This window comes from Passer montanus, unplaced genomic scaffold (assembly GCF_014805655.1).
Source record: "Passer montanus isolate IOZ18808 unplaced genomic scaffold, ASM1480565v1 scaffold14, whole genome shotgun sequence".
In the NCBI taxonomy this organism is placed as follows: domain Eukaryota; kingdom Metazoa; phylum Chordata; class Aves; order Passeriformes; family Passeridae; genus Passer; species Passer montanus.
In genome coordinates, this window is record NW_024360941.1 from 11,670,933 (window position 1) to 11,692,327 (window position 21,395).

The following is a 21,395-nucleotide window of genomic DNA, read 5'->3' on the forward strand; positions in this document are numbered from 1 at the left end:
TTTCCCTTCAGAAAGTAGTTTTACTCTCAAGGCAGATTCTTTTGTGAGACAAGCAGTCATGGGTTTCCTTCAAGTGCTACATTGGTATATTTTTCAGTTCAGTGCAGCAAGCAAGCTCCCTCTCGAAGCTAAATGGAATAATAAAACGTTTGAGCTATTTCAGTCTTGCTGTTCTTTTGGGGAAACAATTATCAGCTCTGTGATATCAGATTACATTCATCTAGAAATTTTCTGTAGCTGTCATTTCCAGGCTCATTTTCCTTATGACTTTACTTACAGCAAATTAGTAGTTATCAATTTGATCTTGATTTTAATCTTTGATCAAATTAGATTTCCAGGGATGTGACAGATCTAATGTTCCACATATGGGAATATTTCAGCACATAATGATAAAAGCACCCATGTGTTTAAATCTTGTTTATACTGGCCAGCATTTCCCATCCGTTTATTCAGAATAAAATCTAAATGTTAAATAAAGATTTTGTTCTCTCATAAATTTTCATGTAAAGAAATTGTAGAAATTGCCTTGCCACTAGCAACAAAATCTTTTTGCCAAGGTATAAAGGAATCCACCTTGATACATGTTGTGAAATATTTAAAACTACTTCCAGCATAGATATTACTAAAGAAACTTGAGGAAAACAGCAGAGTGGGAGTTACTTGTTTCTTTTCTCCAGCAAGTCAAATAACCTCACATAAAAGCTAATTAGTTCCACCTAAAATGTTTAATATTTATAAGTTAACAGTGTATGCAGAGCCTGAGTGCCTTCATTTTCTGGTTTGTTCAACATGTTTTTAGAAAAGTATTGAATAAATAGGCTCATTTTTACATGATACTGAGTATACCGAGTATATTCAGCTTGCATGGATTTCCATGGGAGCTTAAGAACTCAGTGGAAACAAACTCTCTTTGTTTAATTGAAAGTGAATTCATTAAAATCTTAATTATGAGTATTCTTTCATACTACATAATTTTTTTCATCTCCCTGCTGGCTGGCTCATTCCAATGCACAGGGGCAGGAGGAAGAGTTTGTTCATTTGTGTGACTTTCTGCCAACAGATGGGCTAGTTGACTGTATGGATCCTGACTGCTGTTTGCAGAGTTCTTGCCAAAACCAGCCTTACTGTCGTGGGCTGCCTGATCCCCAAGACATCATCAGCCAAAGCCAGCAGTCGCCGTCCCAGCAAGCTGCCAAAGCGTTCTATGACCGGATCAGTTTCCTCATCGGAGCAGACAGCACCCATGTCATACCTGGGGAAAGCCCTTTCAATAAGAGGTGAGCAGGACTCGTCTTGCACTCATGAACACAGAAGAAACTGGAGAGGGGGATTCATGTGAGGAGAAGATCTGCTATGACTGCAAATTTCTGGTGTGGATTTTGAGCAAAGACTTTTTAGCTTAATATATCAAATTGCTTTTTTTGTCTCATTTCCTGCAAAATTCAATTTACCAATGCCACTAGGTTACAGAAGGTACTTGCCATGCTTAGTATCTGTATTCTAACAGGGCACTTCATTAATGATTAAATAAATCTTTATTTAACCAGTTGATTTGGGCTAGCACAGTTGGAAATATATCAAAGCAATGAAAACACTTCAGAAGGAAAAGCAAAGCTGCACTTTTTAAACTGAGCTCACTAAATAATATAAATTATGAATTAATGTAATAGAACTGTTAAGTGCACGACAGTATAATTGCATAAACTATTTGACTGGTGCTCTGTGAAGCAATAATGACCTGAAAATAAGCCAGTAACAGGAAGCAGGTGTCTGGGATCTCACTGAGTGAAAGAAGATGATTTACACTAGAACTACTGCGTTCGCAGTAATTTAACAGCATTAATGTGTTTGGGCACAGCAGTTGATTAAAAGTTGTTTCACCAATGTTCCTTATTGCTCTTTTAAATTTTGTATTTCATAGTCCCTGCAGTTTTACAGATTGCTTTGATACTAATTGAAAAGTACATTTTTCTTTAAGAGTCTGCCAGAAATATGACTTATAGTGAGAACATATAGAGTTTATAAGTTCTTAAAATTCTTCAGCTAATTTCTGGTCTTAGTATCACAGTACAGACAAAATAAACCAAAGTAAAATCAACAATACTGAAACAAAATTATTATCTGCAAATTGTAAGGCATTTGTTTATACAGTATAAATTATATGAACTTGTAAAAGGGTTAGAATCTGAGGAATGTTTTCTAAATGATAGTTGATAGCATGTGGAGAGGGGTGGGTGGGTGGTTGAGGGTGGATGTGTGTGTGTTCACTCACTAGCTTTTATTCATGCAAAAAGAACAAAAACCCCCAAACTTGTAATTTGATCCTGCATCTTTTTCATAGTCTTGCATCTGTGATAAGAGGCCAAGTATTAACTGCTGATGGAACACCACTCATTGGAGTCAATGTTTCCTTCCTACACTATCCAGACTATGGATATACAATCACTCGCCAGGACGGAATGTAAGTTCCTTTTGAAGCGCTTATAAGTCATAAAGACAGCAGAGGTGTTACTGAAAAGCTGCTTGTAAAACTGAGATAATAAAATCTGGGGGAAAAAAGACATCAGGAAGCTGATAGACTAAAATTGTACTTTGCATGTTCTTAAAATGTAAAACATGCTGATTATTATATACTTTAGAAGTAGAAGGACTTGCTTAATTTAAACGCAGCATCCCAAATTCTCTCTTCTCTCTGTGCAGTATAATGTAATGTAATTTAATTGATTTCTCCATTGTTCCCAGTAGAGCCATTCTGCATTCAGAGCAGTACAATGGAATGAAGAATCAATCAGTAAAATAGAGGCTGTGGATGGCTTTGGGAATTTGCTGACTAGCTAGCCCTCTTGGGGTTTTTCCCTAGGTTTGACTTGGTAGCGAATGGTGGTGCCTCTCTGACCCTGGTGTTTGAGCGATCACCGTTCCTGACACAGTATCACACAGTATGGATTCCCTGGAATGTCTTTTATGTCATGGATACCCTTGTCATGAAGAAGGAAGAGAATGACATTCCCAGTTGTGATCTAAGCGGATTTGTAAGGCCAAACCCCGTTATCGTGTCATCGCCTTTGTCCACTTTCTTTAGAATTTCTCCTGAAGATAGTCCCATCATCCCAGAGACACAGGTAAGGTGTGCTTCAAATAAACACAATTTTATGCCAGGCTAGTGTTCAGCAACCAGAATAAAACCCATGCAGCGCTCTTCAAAAATAAGTAATTCTGAGTAAGTGCTGGGAATTTCCAACATATGATTCTTTTCAGAGCAATTTATTTATTCTGTGGGATGATTTTAAAAATTTCATCTGAAAATGGAAAGTAAGAAAGCTGTGTGTACATGAGTACATTTGTTTGCATCACTTAATTTACAGAATGTGTTTAGCATTCAAGCACTGGCCCATAAAAAGGGTACTCTGTGGTACATTGGCCTTTTAGGATTGCCCTCTTGTTAAAAGTCACCTCGGAGACTGAAAACAAAAGGTGTTTTTCCACTGTGTTCTAAAGATACACACAGTCTGAATTATCTGTTTAGTCCTAATAAATAGTATGACACACAGATTTTTATAAAGTAAAAGAACTCTGCAACACAGAGGACAAGCCAGTGAGCTTGTGGTCTAATCACCTTCTTCAGAACTTGTACTGAAAGTAAGACTTGACATCCAAACCTTGATTTAAATGGAAAAAACTGCAGATGAAATGGGAGGTTTTTAAAATTTTTTCAAGATAAGTGTATTAGATTCCTCCATCTCAAATAATAATCACTAATACAATGAATAGTCTCTTGGCTCTTAAAGCATTTCAGTTGCATTTTCAGAAGTAATATATATCATAGCATTGATTTTCAAACTTTTCCTGATGAAACAGTCCTCCTTCTGCCTCCCTCTTTCCCTCTCCCTCTTTCTCTTGCCCCTACTTCCACAATGTCATAATTACATAGAGCACTCTTTTTCGCATTCACTAAGAAATGTCCTTGCCTCTTCAAGAGAAACACAGAAAATGTATTCAAATGTTTTCATGCAGAGCTCTTAAGAAAAGAGCTAAATCATTAAGCAGTTCATGGTAGGAGCAAGTTTAAAGGAAAGATGTAAGAAAATTATGACTAAACACTCATACAAATCTAGACTGTGCTAGGAAATTGTTGCTTTTATCCTCACTATTATTTCTGTGCCTTTGATAGCTGCAAGTCAATTAAAAGAAAGTATTTTCAAAACAGAGTCCACTGAAAAACAGCTCTGATTTACTTGTTTTGATTTACTTGTTTTGGCAACAGATGATAGATTCAGTTCCTGAAATTGTGGAAGATAGCATGGATAAATATAAATCAAGAAAAAAGTTATGATGGAAGAATGTAAAAAAAATACAAATTTTAAAAAACCCCTTGTAGTGTCTAGGTAAACAAGTTATTTCATGAGTAGTGGGACTAATGAGGTCTGGGCTCCTACTAATTCCTACCTACTGCTGTAATTCCATCTGTCTGTCACATCCAGTCCTTCCCCACAGGCTGCATTCAGCCTTTCCTTCTTTCTCATGCGAGTCCCAAATTGACTTCTTCCCTACCAGAGCCCTTTTTTTTTTTTCCAATCATAAAAGAACTGAATTATCTTTAGAGATTTCTACTGTTACTTAAATTGTGGTTGAAATTGTCTACCAGGTTCAAAATTTGTGAGGTGGGAGGTCTGATAGGCAGAACTGTTGGGTCAAGTTGTCTCCCTAGGAAACCAGCTGGAAGGAGAGAGACTCTCAGTGGATCCTAGGCAGTTGGTGCTGCTGGGTGATTTATGATGAGGGAAAATGGTACTCTTGTTATGTATGCAAAAATCCAATTCAACACTATGTAAGAAAACATTAAGCAGTGCTTTCTTCTATATTCTTTGCTTATCCCACACATAAATTTCCCACACATAATTTTCTCCTTCAGCAAGTGGGAGCTGCACAGCTGTGACTGTCATGTACCCCTTCGGGTCAGGTTCCCCTCAGAAATGCATAATGCTCAACAATCTGTCACCCAAAAAAATCACTCTTCTCATAAAAGATGGGCAGAACCAGATACTGTTCAAAACTGTATGTTCAGCTCCAGAGGAACTGCTGCTGATCTGTTTGTATAAAAAGGGGCAATGCCAGTTTAAAGTCTGTGAGCCTGGAGGAAAGCACAGAGAAAGAAGTTGTTCCCCATGTTCTTGCAGTCAGTATTAGCCACCCTGTTTGTGTGCTGTGACAGCACTCACCATCACGTACTGCAGGAGAAAATGATGAGCTGCTGTAATCATCATCCCTTGAAGTGCTTCATCATCCCTTGGAGATAATGTTTCCAAGAGTGTACTTAGTGGCTTATGAATCCCAAATTGATCAGAGGAGGAATTAAAGTCTGTGCCAAAGGAGCAGTATGAAAGAAAACTCTAAAAAAAAAAAAGGGCGAGCAAGGGGAAAGAACAAACACAGTGGGTAAAGAGGTGATCACAGACCTAACAGATCATTACTCAAGAGGGTTGATAATAACATGTTAGCTAAATTTGGACTGCTCAGGCATGATTTTATCTACTATTAATTGCAAGTTACCATGCTTTGCCTAGACTTAAGTAGCTGAGATTAATCAGTGCGGAATGAGGCAATAAACTGCATGCAGATGAGGGAGTTCAGGTTAAGCTGGAGCTGCTTTTATGTATTAGGTAATATTGTTACCCTCTTTTTCCTAATAATTTCCTAAAATGTCTGTTTTCCATATATTGCCATGTGGTCTGGCAGAAGCCCATGTGAGTCACAGTGAGCGCTTCTGAAACTGAGTATTTGAGGGTTTCCCTCCCCTAAACTTCTGCTATCCACTGTTCTGTGTGCTTGCAAGATGCCTTTTGCAGGTCCTGAGCCTCTTGTTTTCATCACTTCAAGTATATGAGAGGATGAAAACTAGATGTTCTCCTTCAAATTATATATTCAGGCTTCTTCTCCTCAGATTCTCTCTCAGTACTGGCAGTAATGTGGCAGAGCTTGGCAAAATTTATTTACCCAGAGGATAAAATATGAGCCTCAATGACTTAATAAAAATAATTATTGGTAGTTTCACGGTGGCTAGATTTTCAGCAAAGAAATTAACTTATTTTAACCTTTAAGCTAACAACATAATAGAATATCTAAACATGTTAATATTCTATGGATGCTGCACCCTAGTTTCACTTACCTAAAATCTTCAGAATTTCAAGTTCATACTGAGAAAAAAATGGAGATTACTGTAGAATCGAATATCTCCATTTATAAATCTCTTCTTTTCCAACAGGTTATATGGTTTTCTTCTCTTTTGCTTTCTGTTTCAGACTTTATACATACTTTTTTCTTTATTCTGTTATAGATACATTTTTGTATTTCTATATGCATGTGGCTTTTTCCTACCCCTCTTCTCTGTGGTACCTAAACCATGTTTTACATCTAGAAAAACCAAGTATTTTTACCCTTTTTATTTCTCCTTGGTTTAAATGGTAATTTATGACCTTCAGTTGTAGGGGAAGGCTTTTTTTTTAAAAAAAAAAAAAAGGAAAATATTTTTTTCTGCTTGAAATGAGCAGTTTCGGCTTCTGCTTAAAGTATAATTTTGGTACTCCATAATCTCAGCCTTTATGTAATAGCAGCAGTTGCTAGTATCTAAAAATGCCATTTTTACCCCTCTCAAACCTAGATTATGTTACATTTTAATGCAGCAGCTCAGCTGTTATTTCTCAGCAAACAACTTTTTTCTGACACTAGGACTAGAGTTTGTACTCATTTGTGAAATTTGTCCTCAAATCCTCTATTGAATTTGTTCAATTTGCCAAAAAAAAAAATTACAGCAACACAGCAGGCATTTCTCCCGCTAACTGAATTACTTACTCAGTGTTCTGAATACCATCACAGCATGTCAGCTGAATCATATCATATTTTGGAGCAGGAAAATATTCTAGTCCTGCTGGCCATGAGAGACAAGGAGCCCTGAACAATTTATGTGTCTCAGACACCAGCTCGAACTCTCAGGACGACAAACCCTGTGAAAATTGAGGTGACCCTTATCTCAGTCCCCTAAGTTAAATATTTCACAGCTGTCCTTAGGAGAAGCTTGATCATCCATAAGTAAAATGTCAGCCATTAGAATTTGGTGGTTGGGCAATAACTCAGTCCCCTTAGGGGATCAGCCTTTCAGAAGGTGGTTTGATACTGAGTCTGGAAAAGGTGAAGTACAGACAGCTTGGTTGTGTTGGTGATTCCTGATGTGACTTTTATTCCTGGTGACTTTCCCGATTGCTTTACAATTGATGTGCTGTCATGGCTCCCATAGGAGATCTCTGCTGTGCCTGATGATTTACCTTTTTGGATGAATATGAAACTGTTTAATTCTCTTTGTAATGCTTGATTCTGGGAGAGAGATTGAGTTGCATAACCTATACATTTCTAAAGTTATCTAGAAAATAAGTTACTACAGGGGATATTTTATGGAAAAAAGGAAGTTATATGTCAGATTTCCAGCAGGCATTTGAGGCTTCTGCAGAAACTAATAATAGGGGTTTAGGTTTTCTTTTAAACCTCGCTGAGAGCTGCATGAGTGTCCTAGTTTCTAATTTGATAGTAATCCAAATACACAGTGGAATTTCTTGAAAATTGAAACTTCAAGGTGTCCTCTTTATTGCCTGTTATCTCAGGCAAGAGTACTGGAAGACCACCTATGTGTTTAACACTGCTCTTCCACAGTTGCAGTTGTAAAAGAAGCAATGGTCGTAACAGGAGACCACTGAAGTCCATTAAATTGTGTCCTATTACAAGCATATTATTTCTTTTTCTCCTCTTGCTTACAGAGACCTCCATCTGTTAGACTAACTTTAATGTGCAGTATATGAGAGTCCTGCTGGTGTCTTAAGGAGGCATTTGTCTTTCGTTCCTGGGTGGTTTGTGCTTTTCCTTCAAAGTCTCAGAGAAGGAATGTGCTCACAATCACTTAGTTCTCTAGAGAGAGGTGGTTTTGTTCATGTAGAAAAGATTTGCCTGTTCTCTGGATTAGACAGTCTGTATATTGAGCTGAGGGAAAACAGACTAGATTTACAAAGAGAAATGAGGCCATACTCACCTCCTTCAAGGTGACTACTTGTCATTTCTTTTCAGCCAGGTTCTTGGTGGGGAACAAAGAAATATTCAAATAATAAGAATTAAGAATTTAAAAATCATAATTTTATTTGTATTGTAGCTTCCAATTCATACTTTTATTTCCTACAGCTCTGTTATAGTTTTACTGGAGAACAACAGTTTTATGTCGACATGTATCAGATGTAAATAATTATGATGCCAAACAATGAGTCAAGTAGTATTTCTGACATTTTGTTACTGTTATTGGGAAGAAGTAGATATAATTAATTCTGTATAAACCTTTTTGTAGATCCAACAATAATGCTAATATAGAGGATGGTGTAGTGTGTGTTGTTCTCCTTGAGCATCAACCACATTACTTTACCCTATTCAACACAGTCAGTTTTTTAGAAGCCATGTCTAAGGATTTCTCTGGCATAGAGAGCTAGCAGCACTTGTTTAGTAGCCAGTTTTTATACCCACTGAAGTCTTAAGTCTATTATTTGTCACAGTGCTCTTCCTGAACTCTGCTTTCCACTAATACTAAGTCATGTTTGGTCTTCAAACTTCAGGACCAGGAGTCAGAAAAGTAAAATAAACCATTTTTAATTTACTTCCCAGGAGTGCTCCTGTAACACCACTATGGTTCTGGGCTTGTGCTTCAGCATCCTTTGAACTCTTCACCAAAGAAACATTACCTTTACAAGTGTGTCTAGATACATTTTTCTTCTTTTGTTTGTTTCAATAAACCAGGATATCTGGTAGCTGTTCAATCCAAGTGCTGGCTGCAGTGTTTATGTTCTGACTGAGGCATAGAACAATATAGGCTGCTTTTATCCACATTACACAGAAACATTTCACATCCATCCATCACGCACAAAAGCTTCTCAGCTCAGAGGCAGTGACAAAGTAGAGGAGGGGAGGAACCTTTTAAAAATAAAATTGACTCATTTCACCTCTCAGAAATGTGAAAGTGATAAGCTGATATCTGAGTAGTGAATATTGATCAGAAAATATGGAAAAACTTCCCCTGAGGCATCCTACTTACCTGTCTTCAAAATAAATGGAAGAATGGTCTAGTTTAAAGTATTTAGAATCCACTGGTAATGCAAATATTAAAATACCTAGAAGTTCTTCCTGCTCCTACAGGAGAATTTAGGCATCCCAAACCAAATCGCAAGCTTTTCTCTCCTTAGAGGCTCTACTGCCTTTATTAGACATGCCTTTATTAGTTGGGACATGGGTGGCAGCACAATAAGGGGCAATTTTCACTTAATTGAAGGATGCTTTTTTGCCTCTTCAGGAAAAAAATCAGTTGGGAATGTTTTCTCATGCTTCTTTTGTCCCCCATAAAAATAAAGGAGGTAATTTTGAAATGCTTGAGCAGAAAGTAGCAACTAAGCAGCTTCAGTATAGTGAAGAATTTAGACTTGACTTTTTATAAAAAGTGTGAAAGTTGTTATTTATTTATGGGGTTTTTAACCATGAAGGCCAAATATAGATTATATTTCCTAATGGATTGTCATGTAATATGTTAGGCAGCCTTTTATAATAGCTGCATTGTTCTGTTTAATTTCCAAATAATTTTAATACTGTATTTTTCTCTTAACAATGCATAGGTACTTCATGAAGAGACAACAATACCAGGGACTGATTTGAAGTTATCATACTTGAGCTCCAGAGCTGCAGGATATAAATCTGTCCTGAAGATTACTATGACCCAATCTGTTATACCTTTTAATTTAATGAAGGTTCATCTTATGGTGGCAGTCGTGGGAAGACTTTTCCAAAAATGGTTCCCTGCATCCCCAAATCTAGCATACACCTTCATATGGGATAAAACTGATGCATACAATCAGAGGGTCTACGGATTGTCTGAAGCTGTTGGTATGTGTTACAGAGGATTTTTGTACTTGTAGCATTGTCTTGAATGTAGGGAAGCACACCTCAAATGCTTGTATCCATTAAGAAAATGTTTTGCAGAATAAAATTACATCAGTGGATATTAAAGCATTGAAAAATACTAATCTAAGCTTTGAATTATAAGAAAAAATTTTCTTCAGAAGGAAAAAGAAACATTTTTTCATTCTAATGAAAAATGACATTTTAAACTTTTTTTCCTTCCCATGAAGTAGCTCTCAGCCTAATAATAATGATGTTTAGTCTGCACACTCTGTGTACTTTAAGTAAAGCACAATAGCAGTATGACTTACATCACAAAATGGGTTTCCTCTGTACCTATCTTAATTCACTTACTCTTAATAACTAAAATATTTTACTGGCCTAAGATTCTGGTTAGTATCTTCAACATGTCTAAGAAGCCACAGGAATTGTCCTAGGAGGGCAAAAGAATGTGTGTAGTCTAAGGAAATCCCATTCTTCAAACTCTTCTGCAGAATGAGATCCTGTACTTAATGAGGACATGTGCTGTTATTTCAGTGTCTGTAGGTTACGAGTATGAGTCTTGCTTGGATCTGACTCTCTGGGAAAAGAGGACTGCCATTTTGCAGGGTTATGAGCTGGATGCCTCCAACATGGGTGGTTGGACATTGGATAAACATCATGTATTGGATGTTCAGAATGGTAAGGAGTTAACTTTTTTCTTGCTAGTTTTACTGCTCTACTGTCCTGCACTTTAGGTCTCTCATTCAAACTTTTTGCTATTTGCTGTATTATTTTTTAAAAATGACATTGTAGAATATTTTGCAAATGGTAAATGCTTTGTACTTCCTCACTCTCTGGGGAAGTGGTCACATCACCAAGCCAGTCAGAGTTGGCAGAAAGTGTTAGGACAGTTTCTCAGGCTCGCAGTGTGATTCTTGGGGTTTGTCCTCTGCAGGGCCAGGAGTTGAACTCAATAATCCTGTGGATCCCTTGCACCTCAGAATATTCTTTGTTTCTATGATTTACATTGAATGCCATGCTTCTGCATCCTAAAAGTACATATGCATGAATAAATTCATCAGTCTGTGTTGGATATGCTGTGGTGGGTTGACTCTGGCTGGACACCAAAGCCACCCAGTCACTCCCCAGCTGCACAGGGGAGAGAAAATAGAATGAAGAGCTGATGGGTTGAGATAAGGACAGAGACATATCTCTCAGCAGTCACTGTCATGGACAAAACAGAATTGACTTGGGGAAATTAATATAATTTATTACCCGTCAAATCACAGTAGTGTAGTGACAAAGAAAACCAATCTTAAAAAACAACTTGCCCAATCCTCCCTTCTTTCCAGGTTTAACTTTACTCCTGAATTCTCCACCTCCTGCCAGTGGCATAGGGACACAGGGAATGGGGGCTGTGATCAGTTCACCACAGCCTGTCTCTGTCACTCCTTCCTCCTCAGCCCACGCTCCAGCCTGGGCTCCCTCCCACACAGATGTCTCCATGATCTTCCCCAGTGTGAGTCCTTCCCATGGGCTGCAGTTCTTCACAACTGCTCCAGTTTGGGTCTGCTCTGTGGAGTGCAGTATTTCAGGAACAGATGGTTCCAGTCCTGGCAGCAAACCTGCTCCAGCACAGGCTCCTCCCTCTGTGTGTCCAGAGGCCCTTCCAAAAACCTTCTCCAGCATGAGCTTTCCGTAGGGTGACAGCCTCCTTTGGGCATCCCCTTGCTCTGCCATGGGCCCTCCAGGTGGATATGTGCTCCACCAAGGGCGCCCATGTTCTGCAGGGCACAGCTGCCTCACCGTGGTCTTCTCCCATGGGCTGCAGGGGAATCTCAGCTCTGGTACCTGCAGCACCTCCTTCCTCTCCTTCTGCAGACCTTGCTGTCTGCAGAGCTGTTGCTTGCTCGTATTCTCACTCCTCCCTCCAGCTGCAATTTGCTGTTGCCCAGTAACTTTGGCATCAGTGTTATTTGTCAAGCACGCTGCTCAGCAGCTGTTTGCAGGGTGCCATGATAGGAAACCTCAGCTCAACACTGAACAGGAAGAAATTTGGAAAAACTTGGCTGGAAGTATGTAGGAAAAGTTAAATAAGCAGTCACATAGCTTAAAGTAGTAGTTGGTAGCACTTGGTTTTCATGCAAGAGAGGAATCTAGAGTAATTATCAGGAAGATTGTCACTTCTGTAGTACTTGATGTTCCATGAAGGTCTCCCCATAGTACGTCTAACACGGTAGTCGAAACCTAAAGCATTGCTTCTGACTGTAAGGAAATAAGGTAACCAAATCAAGGGAAAAGGTGTCATTGTACCTAATTTAAAATTTAAAAAAAAAAAAAAACTGTGCAAATTACTGTGAAGTAATCCGTCTAAAATTGTAAAGAGCTATAATTATAAATATACACGTAAGATTGATTCTGTTCACTGGATAAATTGATGATGGCTTTAAATTTTGTTGAAGAGTACATTTGACAAGTAATGACTTTTCAAAGTGTCATGTGTCTAATTGAATAAACCAAGTGGAGAGTTGTAATGACAAGGTGGATGAGATGCATAAATCTATTCAGCAGAGAGTGCAGACAGTGTTTGCACGGAAATCCAAACCACTGCAGTAAATAGTCTAATGTACATCTTTTACTCTGCGATAATAGAGGAGAAATGTGAAGGACCAATTTTTCAAGGTAATGACAGAATAAATCAGGTGCAATAGTGCACTGTGCTGACTTCTAGAATTCCTCTGATGAAAATTGTAGAACTCAGCTATTTCAGACAAAATTATAGTGCCATGATTGTCATAAATGATGTAATCATAGGAGAGGGGATTTCGTACACTGTTAATGCATTCTGGCTTTAACTATTCATGAAAAATACATTCTTCCTCTTTTGATTTAGATTACTTATTTAGATTACTTGCCATTAGGTTTCCATAAACCATTTATTGGTTTTACATTTATAATCTCTTGCATTTTATAACATTAAAAGCAGTGAAGACACCTAAAACATTTAAAGAGGAAAGCAAGGTATTTTTCTCCTACCTTTCAGTACAAATTGTGCACTTTGGGAGTGAGGAGGGAAAGAGAAATACACGTTAAATTTCTTCTAAACTTCTTAAAAGATTACTGTATCCTTCAGCTCCAAATTGCATGGAACTCTGGGCATGCAATCAGTAAAACCCAGATCACTGCCCAGTACAAAGTGACATGTGGTTTACATGGATTATACCACAGGCAGACATATGGTGACTTACGAGTAGGACCATAATAGCTGACCATTTGTAGAGGACACCTTAATGCATTCATCATGAGATTTTCCAGGACCCTCATTGCTCACACTTTAACATACATTTTTTTTCCCACAAGACTGAAGATTTAACATAAAGCATCCATTTTTCCTCTCAGATTTCCTACGTAGGCTATAAGGAAGAAAAATACTGCTGGCATATTGCTTTGTCTTCACAAAATTATTGTTTCTTTCATGCCTCAAAGCAGAATTAAGTTTTAGAGGCAGGTTGGCTTGGCACCACATTTTTTTTGTTGTTTTGACATTTTTAATAACTGCCTATAACTGCAGATATGGTATTGAGGCAGGCTTTGTTGCCAGAGGAACTCTTTTGTTGTGAGCTGAGTAAAGAATCTTCTACAATGTAAAATTGAGGCAATCGACAACTTTTTGAAGTGGCTCTTTAATTAGTATTTACAATTTGCAACAGTAATCCACTTCAGATTATATTCGACATGATACTCATAATTAGTTATACTAGGACTTTAGGAATATTATTTTTCGTGTTTTATAAAGTACTTTAGAATTTCAGTCCTTTCTGGACTATTTCAAAACTCTAAAGATGTAGGAACACAGACCTTCCCTCCATTAATATGCTTAACATTTCCTCCAGCATGACAATTTTTATTCTGAATTATAACTATAAAAATCATTAACATTTAAAAACAACAACTGAAAAAAACATTTTGGGGTTTTAAGAGCTACAATATTTAGTGTTTCTACTAAATTTTGTGGACAAGATAAGCTAATGTTTGCATGTTCATAACCTAAATATAACTACAGATGTTTTAATAAAGTTGTTATCTGTAGTGAGGAAAACATGGTGGTGAAACAATAAAAATTCATTGAACTTCCCCTAACTAGCTAAAAGAATATTTACAATACTTTTGCATCATTTTATGTGTATACATTCAGAGTTCTTATAAATATTATTGGATTTTGGTTTGGTTTCTTTCCAATATTATCTGGCAGGAATCCTCTACAAAGGGAATGGTGAAAATCAGTTTATATCTCAGCAACCCCCAGTTGTCAGTAGCATTATGGGCAACGGGAGACGACGCAGCATCTCCTGTCCAAGCTGCAATGGTCAAGCTGATGGTAATAAATTGCTGGCTCCAGTTGCCTTAGCTTGTGGCATAGATGGCAGTCTGTACGTGGGGGATTTCAACTACGTTCGGCGGATATTCCCATCTGGAAATGTAACTAGTGTTCTGGAGCTCAGGTATGTCTTTTTCTCATCCTGGACTTTGAGTTATGAGTTACTGTGGCAAATTAAAGTGTTAAATAAGTTTCTGACATTGTGTAAGTTTGAGTTTGCAAATGCTTTTGGGAACAAAACAGAAGTTGAGTCGAAAGATTTTAAAAGTATTTAAAAATGAAATGAAAACATTTTACCCTCATAAAATACTGTAACTATGCTTATCTAAATGTGAGAATTTAATCTACCCAAAGTAATAATTCAGCAGATTTTATTTTTAAGGGTTAACATATGTGGTCAACCTAAGTGGACAATGGACTATCATTCAACACTTCACTAATGATAGATGTAAATGTTGCCTTCTTCTCTCTCGTCTTTTAACATCCTTTCTGAATGTTTGTCTAATAATGTTTTTCTGTTCTTTTTTACTTGCTCCCACCAAGAAATAAAGATTTTAGACATAGGTAAGCATTCCTTAAAGAAGATTTATATTTTTCTAACTGTTCTTCTTTCTTTTTTAACAAATGAATGCTTATAATGGGCAAGTCATTTCTGAGATGTATTACTAGAAAAGAGGAGTATTTTTCAAAAATAATGAGTTCATATGTTTTAGTTATGTCAACTGTCAGGCTGTATCGTCCTTTCTGATGAGTTCCTCTTTTCTCATCACTCTCTGTCCACAGTCAGGCTTCTTGTTATGCTTGTGTGTGCCCTCCTTTGCTCTTCCCTCATCTCTGCTCACTCCTTGCTAGCAGCTCTTTTGCTGATCCTATCAAAACTCACTCATTAATCAGATACGCCAAATATGATGAGAATGGCATATAAAAGTATCAAGGGAGTTCATTTCATTAGCTTTTTGATGTTGAATCTTTTGAGGCTCTCATTTAACAGATTTGTTTCTTTAAAGGTGAGCTTCTTTTAATAATGGAAGTTGAAATAACAATAACACACCTCTAGGAGTTAAGATTATTTTAAAATACACCTAGGCTCACAGAACTGGTCACAGAAACAACAGTAATCAGAGGATTATAGTACAGCATTCATTCGTCCTGGCATCACTACAATAATGGCAAGAACAGAAGAGTAGGTGGATGCTTAGAATTGCTTTGCCACAGCAGCTGGTGCTGATAAGGAGGAAAAAAACAGTTATGCTAAAATCTTGCTGCAGACATGAAACTCTGCAAACATTTGTGGCAGAACTGCTAAGAATACAGCTTAGCAGGCCCACTGGTACCTTTCTCTTTTTTTGCTGCCAATCATTTTCCTTCCTTGTTTTTAAACAAATCCCAGAGTCATATCTCTGTTGTCCTTGTTTTTTTAAATTCACTTTTCTTTGGACATGCTTCTGTGTGAGGAAGGGTTTTGTGTTTTCAAAAATATGTTTCAGATGTATAAGGCAAAAAATTCCATGACTAAATAAGGTGTCTGCATCAGTGCTAATGATCAGAACTGGTCTTTGTGGTTTTTTTCCCAGGGATAACTCGAAGGCAGTCTCTTCTGTTTGGTGGGTTTAGGGTTTCACTATTACAATTAATTTGTATGCATTCCACTACTCTTAAAAGAATTATATCCCTTGTGGTATCACAAAGTTGTGATTGCAGCTAGATAGGACATTGTCTTGGCAAATATATAGCATGTGGAAAAATTCTTAAAATGGGCATGTGGAATGTACAAAAAGGGATTAAAGAGTGGATGCATACTGAGGTTTGTTTTGCTGTGATTTAGCAGCACCACCCTCTCCTGCCTCTGGCAGAACTGTGGTCACAGCCTCAACTGCAGTGTTTCAGAAACTGGATCCCTGCATGTCAGAGAAGTTGGTGAGGGAGAATACTGAAGCTTTTCTGTTTTATTCATGTCTAAACATGCAGAAGCTCTGTGTAGCAAAATTACAGTCATACCAAACAAATGAGTGTAACAGCATGGGCCCATATAGCAGCTGTGAAGTGGGGGTTCCTCCTGGGGCAGAAGGAGCTGTAGAAGACTGTGGAGAACTGGCTCTGCAGGAGCAGTTGTGGAGCCAGTAGGCAGGAGGTGTGGAGCCCACTGTGCAGCCCAACACGATTTATTACGAGTCTGCATTTTCTCTCACATCATGCAACATTTTCCCAATGTCCACTCTCAGCCTTAGAGATTTGCTGATAGAGACTTCCTAAGTCAAGAGTGGTATCTTTATGCCTAATATCCCCTGGCAGCTTTTTATTCTATTCATTTAGTTGCCTTTTATTTAAGATGTGTAAACTTTTAGGATCCACCAAATCCTCTTGCCATGGGCTCTCCAGCTAAGGACACACTGTGAGACCAAATACCTTCTTTTGGCTGCATGGATTTGTGCAGAGTCCTGTGAAATGCTGCAGAGGGAAGCACATCTGTCTGGCCTGAAAAAGGAGAAGGGAGCAAAAGTCCAGTTTCACTGGCAAGCCTTTCAGACTGCTGAGGAGATTTCTACTTAAACTGCAGTTTGGAAAAAAGCCCTCAACAGACCACTTTGCAAATATAATTGCTAGGTATTAGAAGAAAATGCACTAAAAAATGCATTCCCTAAGTGAAACTACTGAATGAGGCTAAATGCTAGTTCAGATCTCTTGTCTATTCAAGCATTCACCTTTCCTGGCCTATAAACACAGTGCTTCAGCACAGTGTGATGTGTCTCCTACCTCAAGAAGCCTGTACTCTATTTTATAGAGGGAGAATGCAGATCAGATTTCTCCTCTCATGTATCAATGACCTCGCATTTTTTCAGTCTCAAAGCTGAAATGATGTCTTTATACACACTGCTGCCTGTGGGTGATTAATGCTGATAGACATTCATGGAAGAAGTAATTTTTAGAAGGACTTTGAAGACAGGGAGGTCTTTTGGAGGCTATGGCACTATCCCAAATCTATAGAGAGCCAGAAAACAAAAGTCTAACAAAACATAAAAACAGCTTTGAGGGGATATATGGTTTAGAGGGCACATAGTGAAGGCAAGAAAGACAGGGACTGAGCGGGAGGAGTATTTTCGAAAAATCTGTACGTGGAGAATAGTCCAGGTGATCTGACAGCTGAAGAATTAAAAGATCTGCCTAAGCAAGATAAAAGCAAAGGGCAATAGATCCTTACAGCTCTGTGCATGTATGTGCACACTTTTAATTCAAAGCACTTACTATTATTCAGCATAGACAGAACAAGTTAATTTTTAGACATTTGTCTTCACAGGAGCCAGTGTGGGTATGTAACTCCATGTTTTGCAGGCTACTGAAAGTGATTAGGCAATACTGAATGAGTCAATAAGTCATGGGCTGGGGATTTCATTTCTTTGCATTTGTTGTTATAGGTAGAAGGTAGAAGCTTAATTTCATTTCAGGGTACAATGAAATTGCATAAACTCTGCAGCTTTCCAGCTGCTGGCTGCTTATCCCAGCAGCTATTTTTGAGATCTGCATAGTGCTCATGGATGTTTTCTGACTAGAAAACAAATGTTGTTTTCACTTGACATTTATTCAGCTCCTCAGATTGTGCCTTTCTCCCATCAGTTGTTGGGGGTTTCTGTTGGCTCAAGCCTCCTCTGCTGTGCAGCCTTCACCTGAAGAGAAGTGCTGAGCTTAACCTGTTGTATCAGCTCAGAAAGGAGCCATTAGACATCTACATAGGGCAGGTTGGAGAGTTTCTATTCATGCAGGAGTAATATCCTATGCACTCCCTAAGAAAATACCTTTAAATTATCAGGTGTATTTTTTTGGTTTGATGAGGATGCAGTACTCACCATGAGAACTCATCCCCTGATTTCTTTTTTTGTTGGAATTAATTAGAATGTACATCTTCATATTTATGAAGAAAAGAGCTTTAAAATTTCTTTTTGGAAATAATTGTGTTAGGAATAAATTACTTACTTTTTGATTTGATGACTTCTTATTCCAATGGCTGAAAAATATGATTGAGGCAATGTTAGATGGGTTGAAGAGAGGTACTTTAATTTCGATTTCAGCAGAGTGAAGGAAGAACTTTATTTTAAATTACAATGAAATAAAATTTAATTGCACATTTCACATCTAGCAATGTATTTGTATTTGAAGTGTTTGCAAAGTTTCTTAAAGACCAAAGTAATCATGTAAATGGGTATAATTTAATTTGCAGTCTATGGAGGTATAAATAATTCGTATACTACACATTGATCATATTAAATGATCGCTGCATAAATTAAGGTTTTGAAAATACCTACCAACTATTTAGCACTTTGGCAATAATAGATTTGTAACAGACAGAAATTTAAAATAAGCCTGCATTTGATTGTTTTCAGACATGATGTACAGCACTCAGTGCAATAGCAGAGCTTTTAAAGAGGTGCTAATCACTGTGTATTTGATTTCATTAGTCTGTTTCACTTGGTTTCATTCGTTCTTAAGCAACATGTTAAAAGTCTTAAAACCAAATAAAATCCTATTTATGCAACACATTTTTTTCTGTGTTTTTGTAATTGGATGGCTATAAAAATCTGTCCCTGCTAAAAGACATAATTTGTTCACAAGTTGTTCCTGTTGGTCTCTGTTGCATTTTCCAAGTGGCAGCACATAAAAATGTGTTACATGAGCACAGTTACGTATTTACCAAACGTGAAGTGTAGCATTCTGTGAACAGATGTTTGGCTACCACCAGACTGGTAGATCTGTTTAAGCAGCACTTTTGCAAACATCAGAAGTGACTGTTCTGACACTCTGCTTCAATCCATGAGGGGAGCATCTGAAATTACCTCATGTATTTACATGACCTTATTTCAGCTCTTCATGCCATAAATTAGGTCAGGAATCCCAACTGCAGTGGGTTAAGTTTCTACATCATAATATATCAACACAAAAGGTAATCTCCAGGGCTGTTTTTTTCACCAGCAGGGAAGAAAAGACAGTAATTCTCAATTATGTGGCACCAGTGGAGAGGCAAAATGTATGGTTCTGGGAAAATGGTTAGCAATATATATTTTCACTGTAATAAAGACTGTGCTGGCATAGTTAGCGGTTTTCTGCCAATGTGTACAGTTATTTGAAATATGACTCTGACTTAAGAAGAATGGAAAAGCTCTGCTTGGTCTCTGGTGGAAGAGATGACATTTCCTAATGTGTTAAATCATGCATATCACGCATTTGAAAGCAGTGGATTAAACAAATACTTATGAATGATGTCTTATCTCTTTCCTGTGAACTCATCATTCAAACTCTGTCTTATCTGTTTATGAATTACATAAACCACGAACCCCAGCAGCCTTGTATAAATTATAATAAAACAGATAGGATAATACTAACAAAGTGGAAGTGAGGCCTGGGCTCCTGCTGTAATATGTGGGACTAGATCAAGGTTCCCAGAACTCTTAGAAGGTTTTAAACTCCAGTATTTTGATTTGGCCTATTAGAGGGACATTTGCAGTCTCTAATGAGAGAGCCTGAACTGGCCTGAGAGCATCAAAGACAAAATGGGCCTTGTTTCCCCAGAGGAGTAATCTAGATGGGGCTGCCTGTGACACAGATGAGAAATGTGGACCAAAACCATTATGGGGCCATGACCTGTGCTACCTATGCATGGAGCATCACCATTGACTTTAACTGTCTGCGTTACTGCGCACTGAGTAGGAACTAAACCATTTTCTCCTTGATCCAGTGTTAGCTGCAGTTAACTAGAGCATACTGCAATGTGTTATTCCATTTTGCAGCAACAACCCAGCTCACAGATACTACCTGGCAACTGACCCCGTGACGGGAGATTTGTACGTTTCCGACACAAACACACGCAGGATTTATCGGCCCAAGTCGCTCACTGGTGCGAAAGACCTGACCAAAAATGTTGAGGTTATAGGAGGAACGGGGGAGCAGTGCCTGCCGTTCGATGAGGCAAGGTGTGGTGATGGAGGCAAGGCGGTGGAGGCAACTCTCATGAGCCCTAAAGGTAAAAACAGTTCTCCCTCTGTAACATTCAGAATAATACAGAAGTTCAGAGCTGGGGGCATGATCATGTTTAATTACTGAATTCAATAGTTGACTCAAAAATTGGAGATTTGAGTAATTTTTTTTACAAGTAGAAAGTCTATAGAGGAAGAGAGCTACAGGGGACTGATTTTTTTTTAAATCAATTAGGGTTGATTTTATAGGAAGCATTTGGCTTGAGTGGTTATTGAGCATTTTTAAACACTCAATAAGAGCATTTCGATTATGTGTTTGGCAGACAGCAGTGAATATCTAAAATGAGCATTGCTTTTGATTCCATTTATCCCGTGTTTAAAGTTAGCTTAAAAGCTAGTCCCTTCCCAACACACAAAGCAAATGAACAGCAAATGCAATCAACAGTAGTAGATTTCATGCTGAATACTGGTTTGTCATGCAAAATAAATTAACAAGCTGTATTGCTACCTACTGCTTGAGACCAGATTTTCTGCCTACAATTTCCTTTAGATACATGCTACCTATACCCTTAGTTGTGGATAATACATTCACTGTAGTACAGCAAAAAAAACCCTATTTTTTTTGCTTCATTGAAGGAATAGCAATAGACAAGAATGGGTTAATCTACTTTGTTGATGGGACCATGATCAGAAAAGTGGATCAGAATGGAATAATATCGACTTTGCTTGGCTCCAATGACCTTACCTCAGCACGACCTCTAACCTGTGATACCAGCATGCACATCAGCCAGGTACTTTTCAGTTGCTGCAAATTTGGAAAACTGAGCTGGGGATAGAAAATGAAATGCAGCTTTCCTGCCCCTTAAAACAAAACTGGGTGGAGTGTGATGGATATTTAACAGCAGGTTTGGGGGGGAAAGCAGCCTGTTCTATGGGCGTGAATTGCACTGTATTCTCTTAGCTATAAATGCTGCTGTATTCAATTTTTCTGCCCATAAAGTTCAGTTTGGTTTAGAACAGCAAAACTATCAGCAGGAAACGTTAAGCTTGGTAGTAAATACTGGGAGAATGGCATATCTGTTAGAACTATCTTGGCATGT

The 21,395-nt window shown here is 38.0% G+C and overlaps 1 protein-coding gene across 16 annotated transcripts in view; it reads left to right on the forward strand.

The window, feature by feature from the left end:
* TENM3 (teneurin transmembrane protein 3) overlaps window positions 1-21,395 on the forward strand; it is a 407,967-nt gene that overhangs the window by 351,846 nt on the left and 34,726 nt on the right. For 14 of the 16 annotated variants that reach the window (XM_039700050.1, XM_039700051.1, XM_039700048.1 and 11 more), the window contains 9 exons: window positions 1,061-1,277; window positions 2,342-2,461; window positions 2,861-3,122; window positions 9,690-9,957; window positions 10,510-10,653; window positions 14,207-14,456; window positions 14,876-14,896; window positions 20,110-20,342; window positions 20,932-21,086. In XM_039700050.1, the coding sequence (XP_039555984.1) occupies window positions 1,061-1,277; window positions 2,342-2,461; window positions 2,861-3,122; window positions 9,690-9,957; window positions 10,510-10,653; window positions 14,207-14,456; window positions 14,876-14,896; window positions 20,110-20,342; window positions 20,932-21,086 (1,670 nt within the window). The remainder of the gene's footprint in view (window positions 1-1,060; window positions 1,278-2,341; window positions 2,462-2,860; window positions 3,123-9,689; window positions 9,958-10,509; window positions 10,654-14,206; window positions 14,457-14,875; window positions 14,897-20,109; window positions 20,343-20,931; window positions 21,087-21,395) is intronic. The other 2 variants (XM_039700052.1, XM_039700058.1) reach the window with 1 other exon arrangement.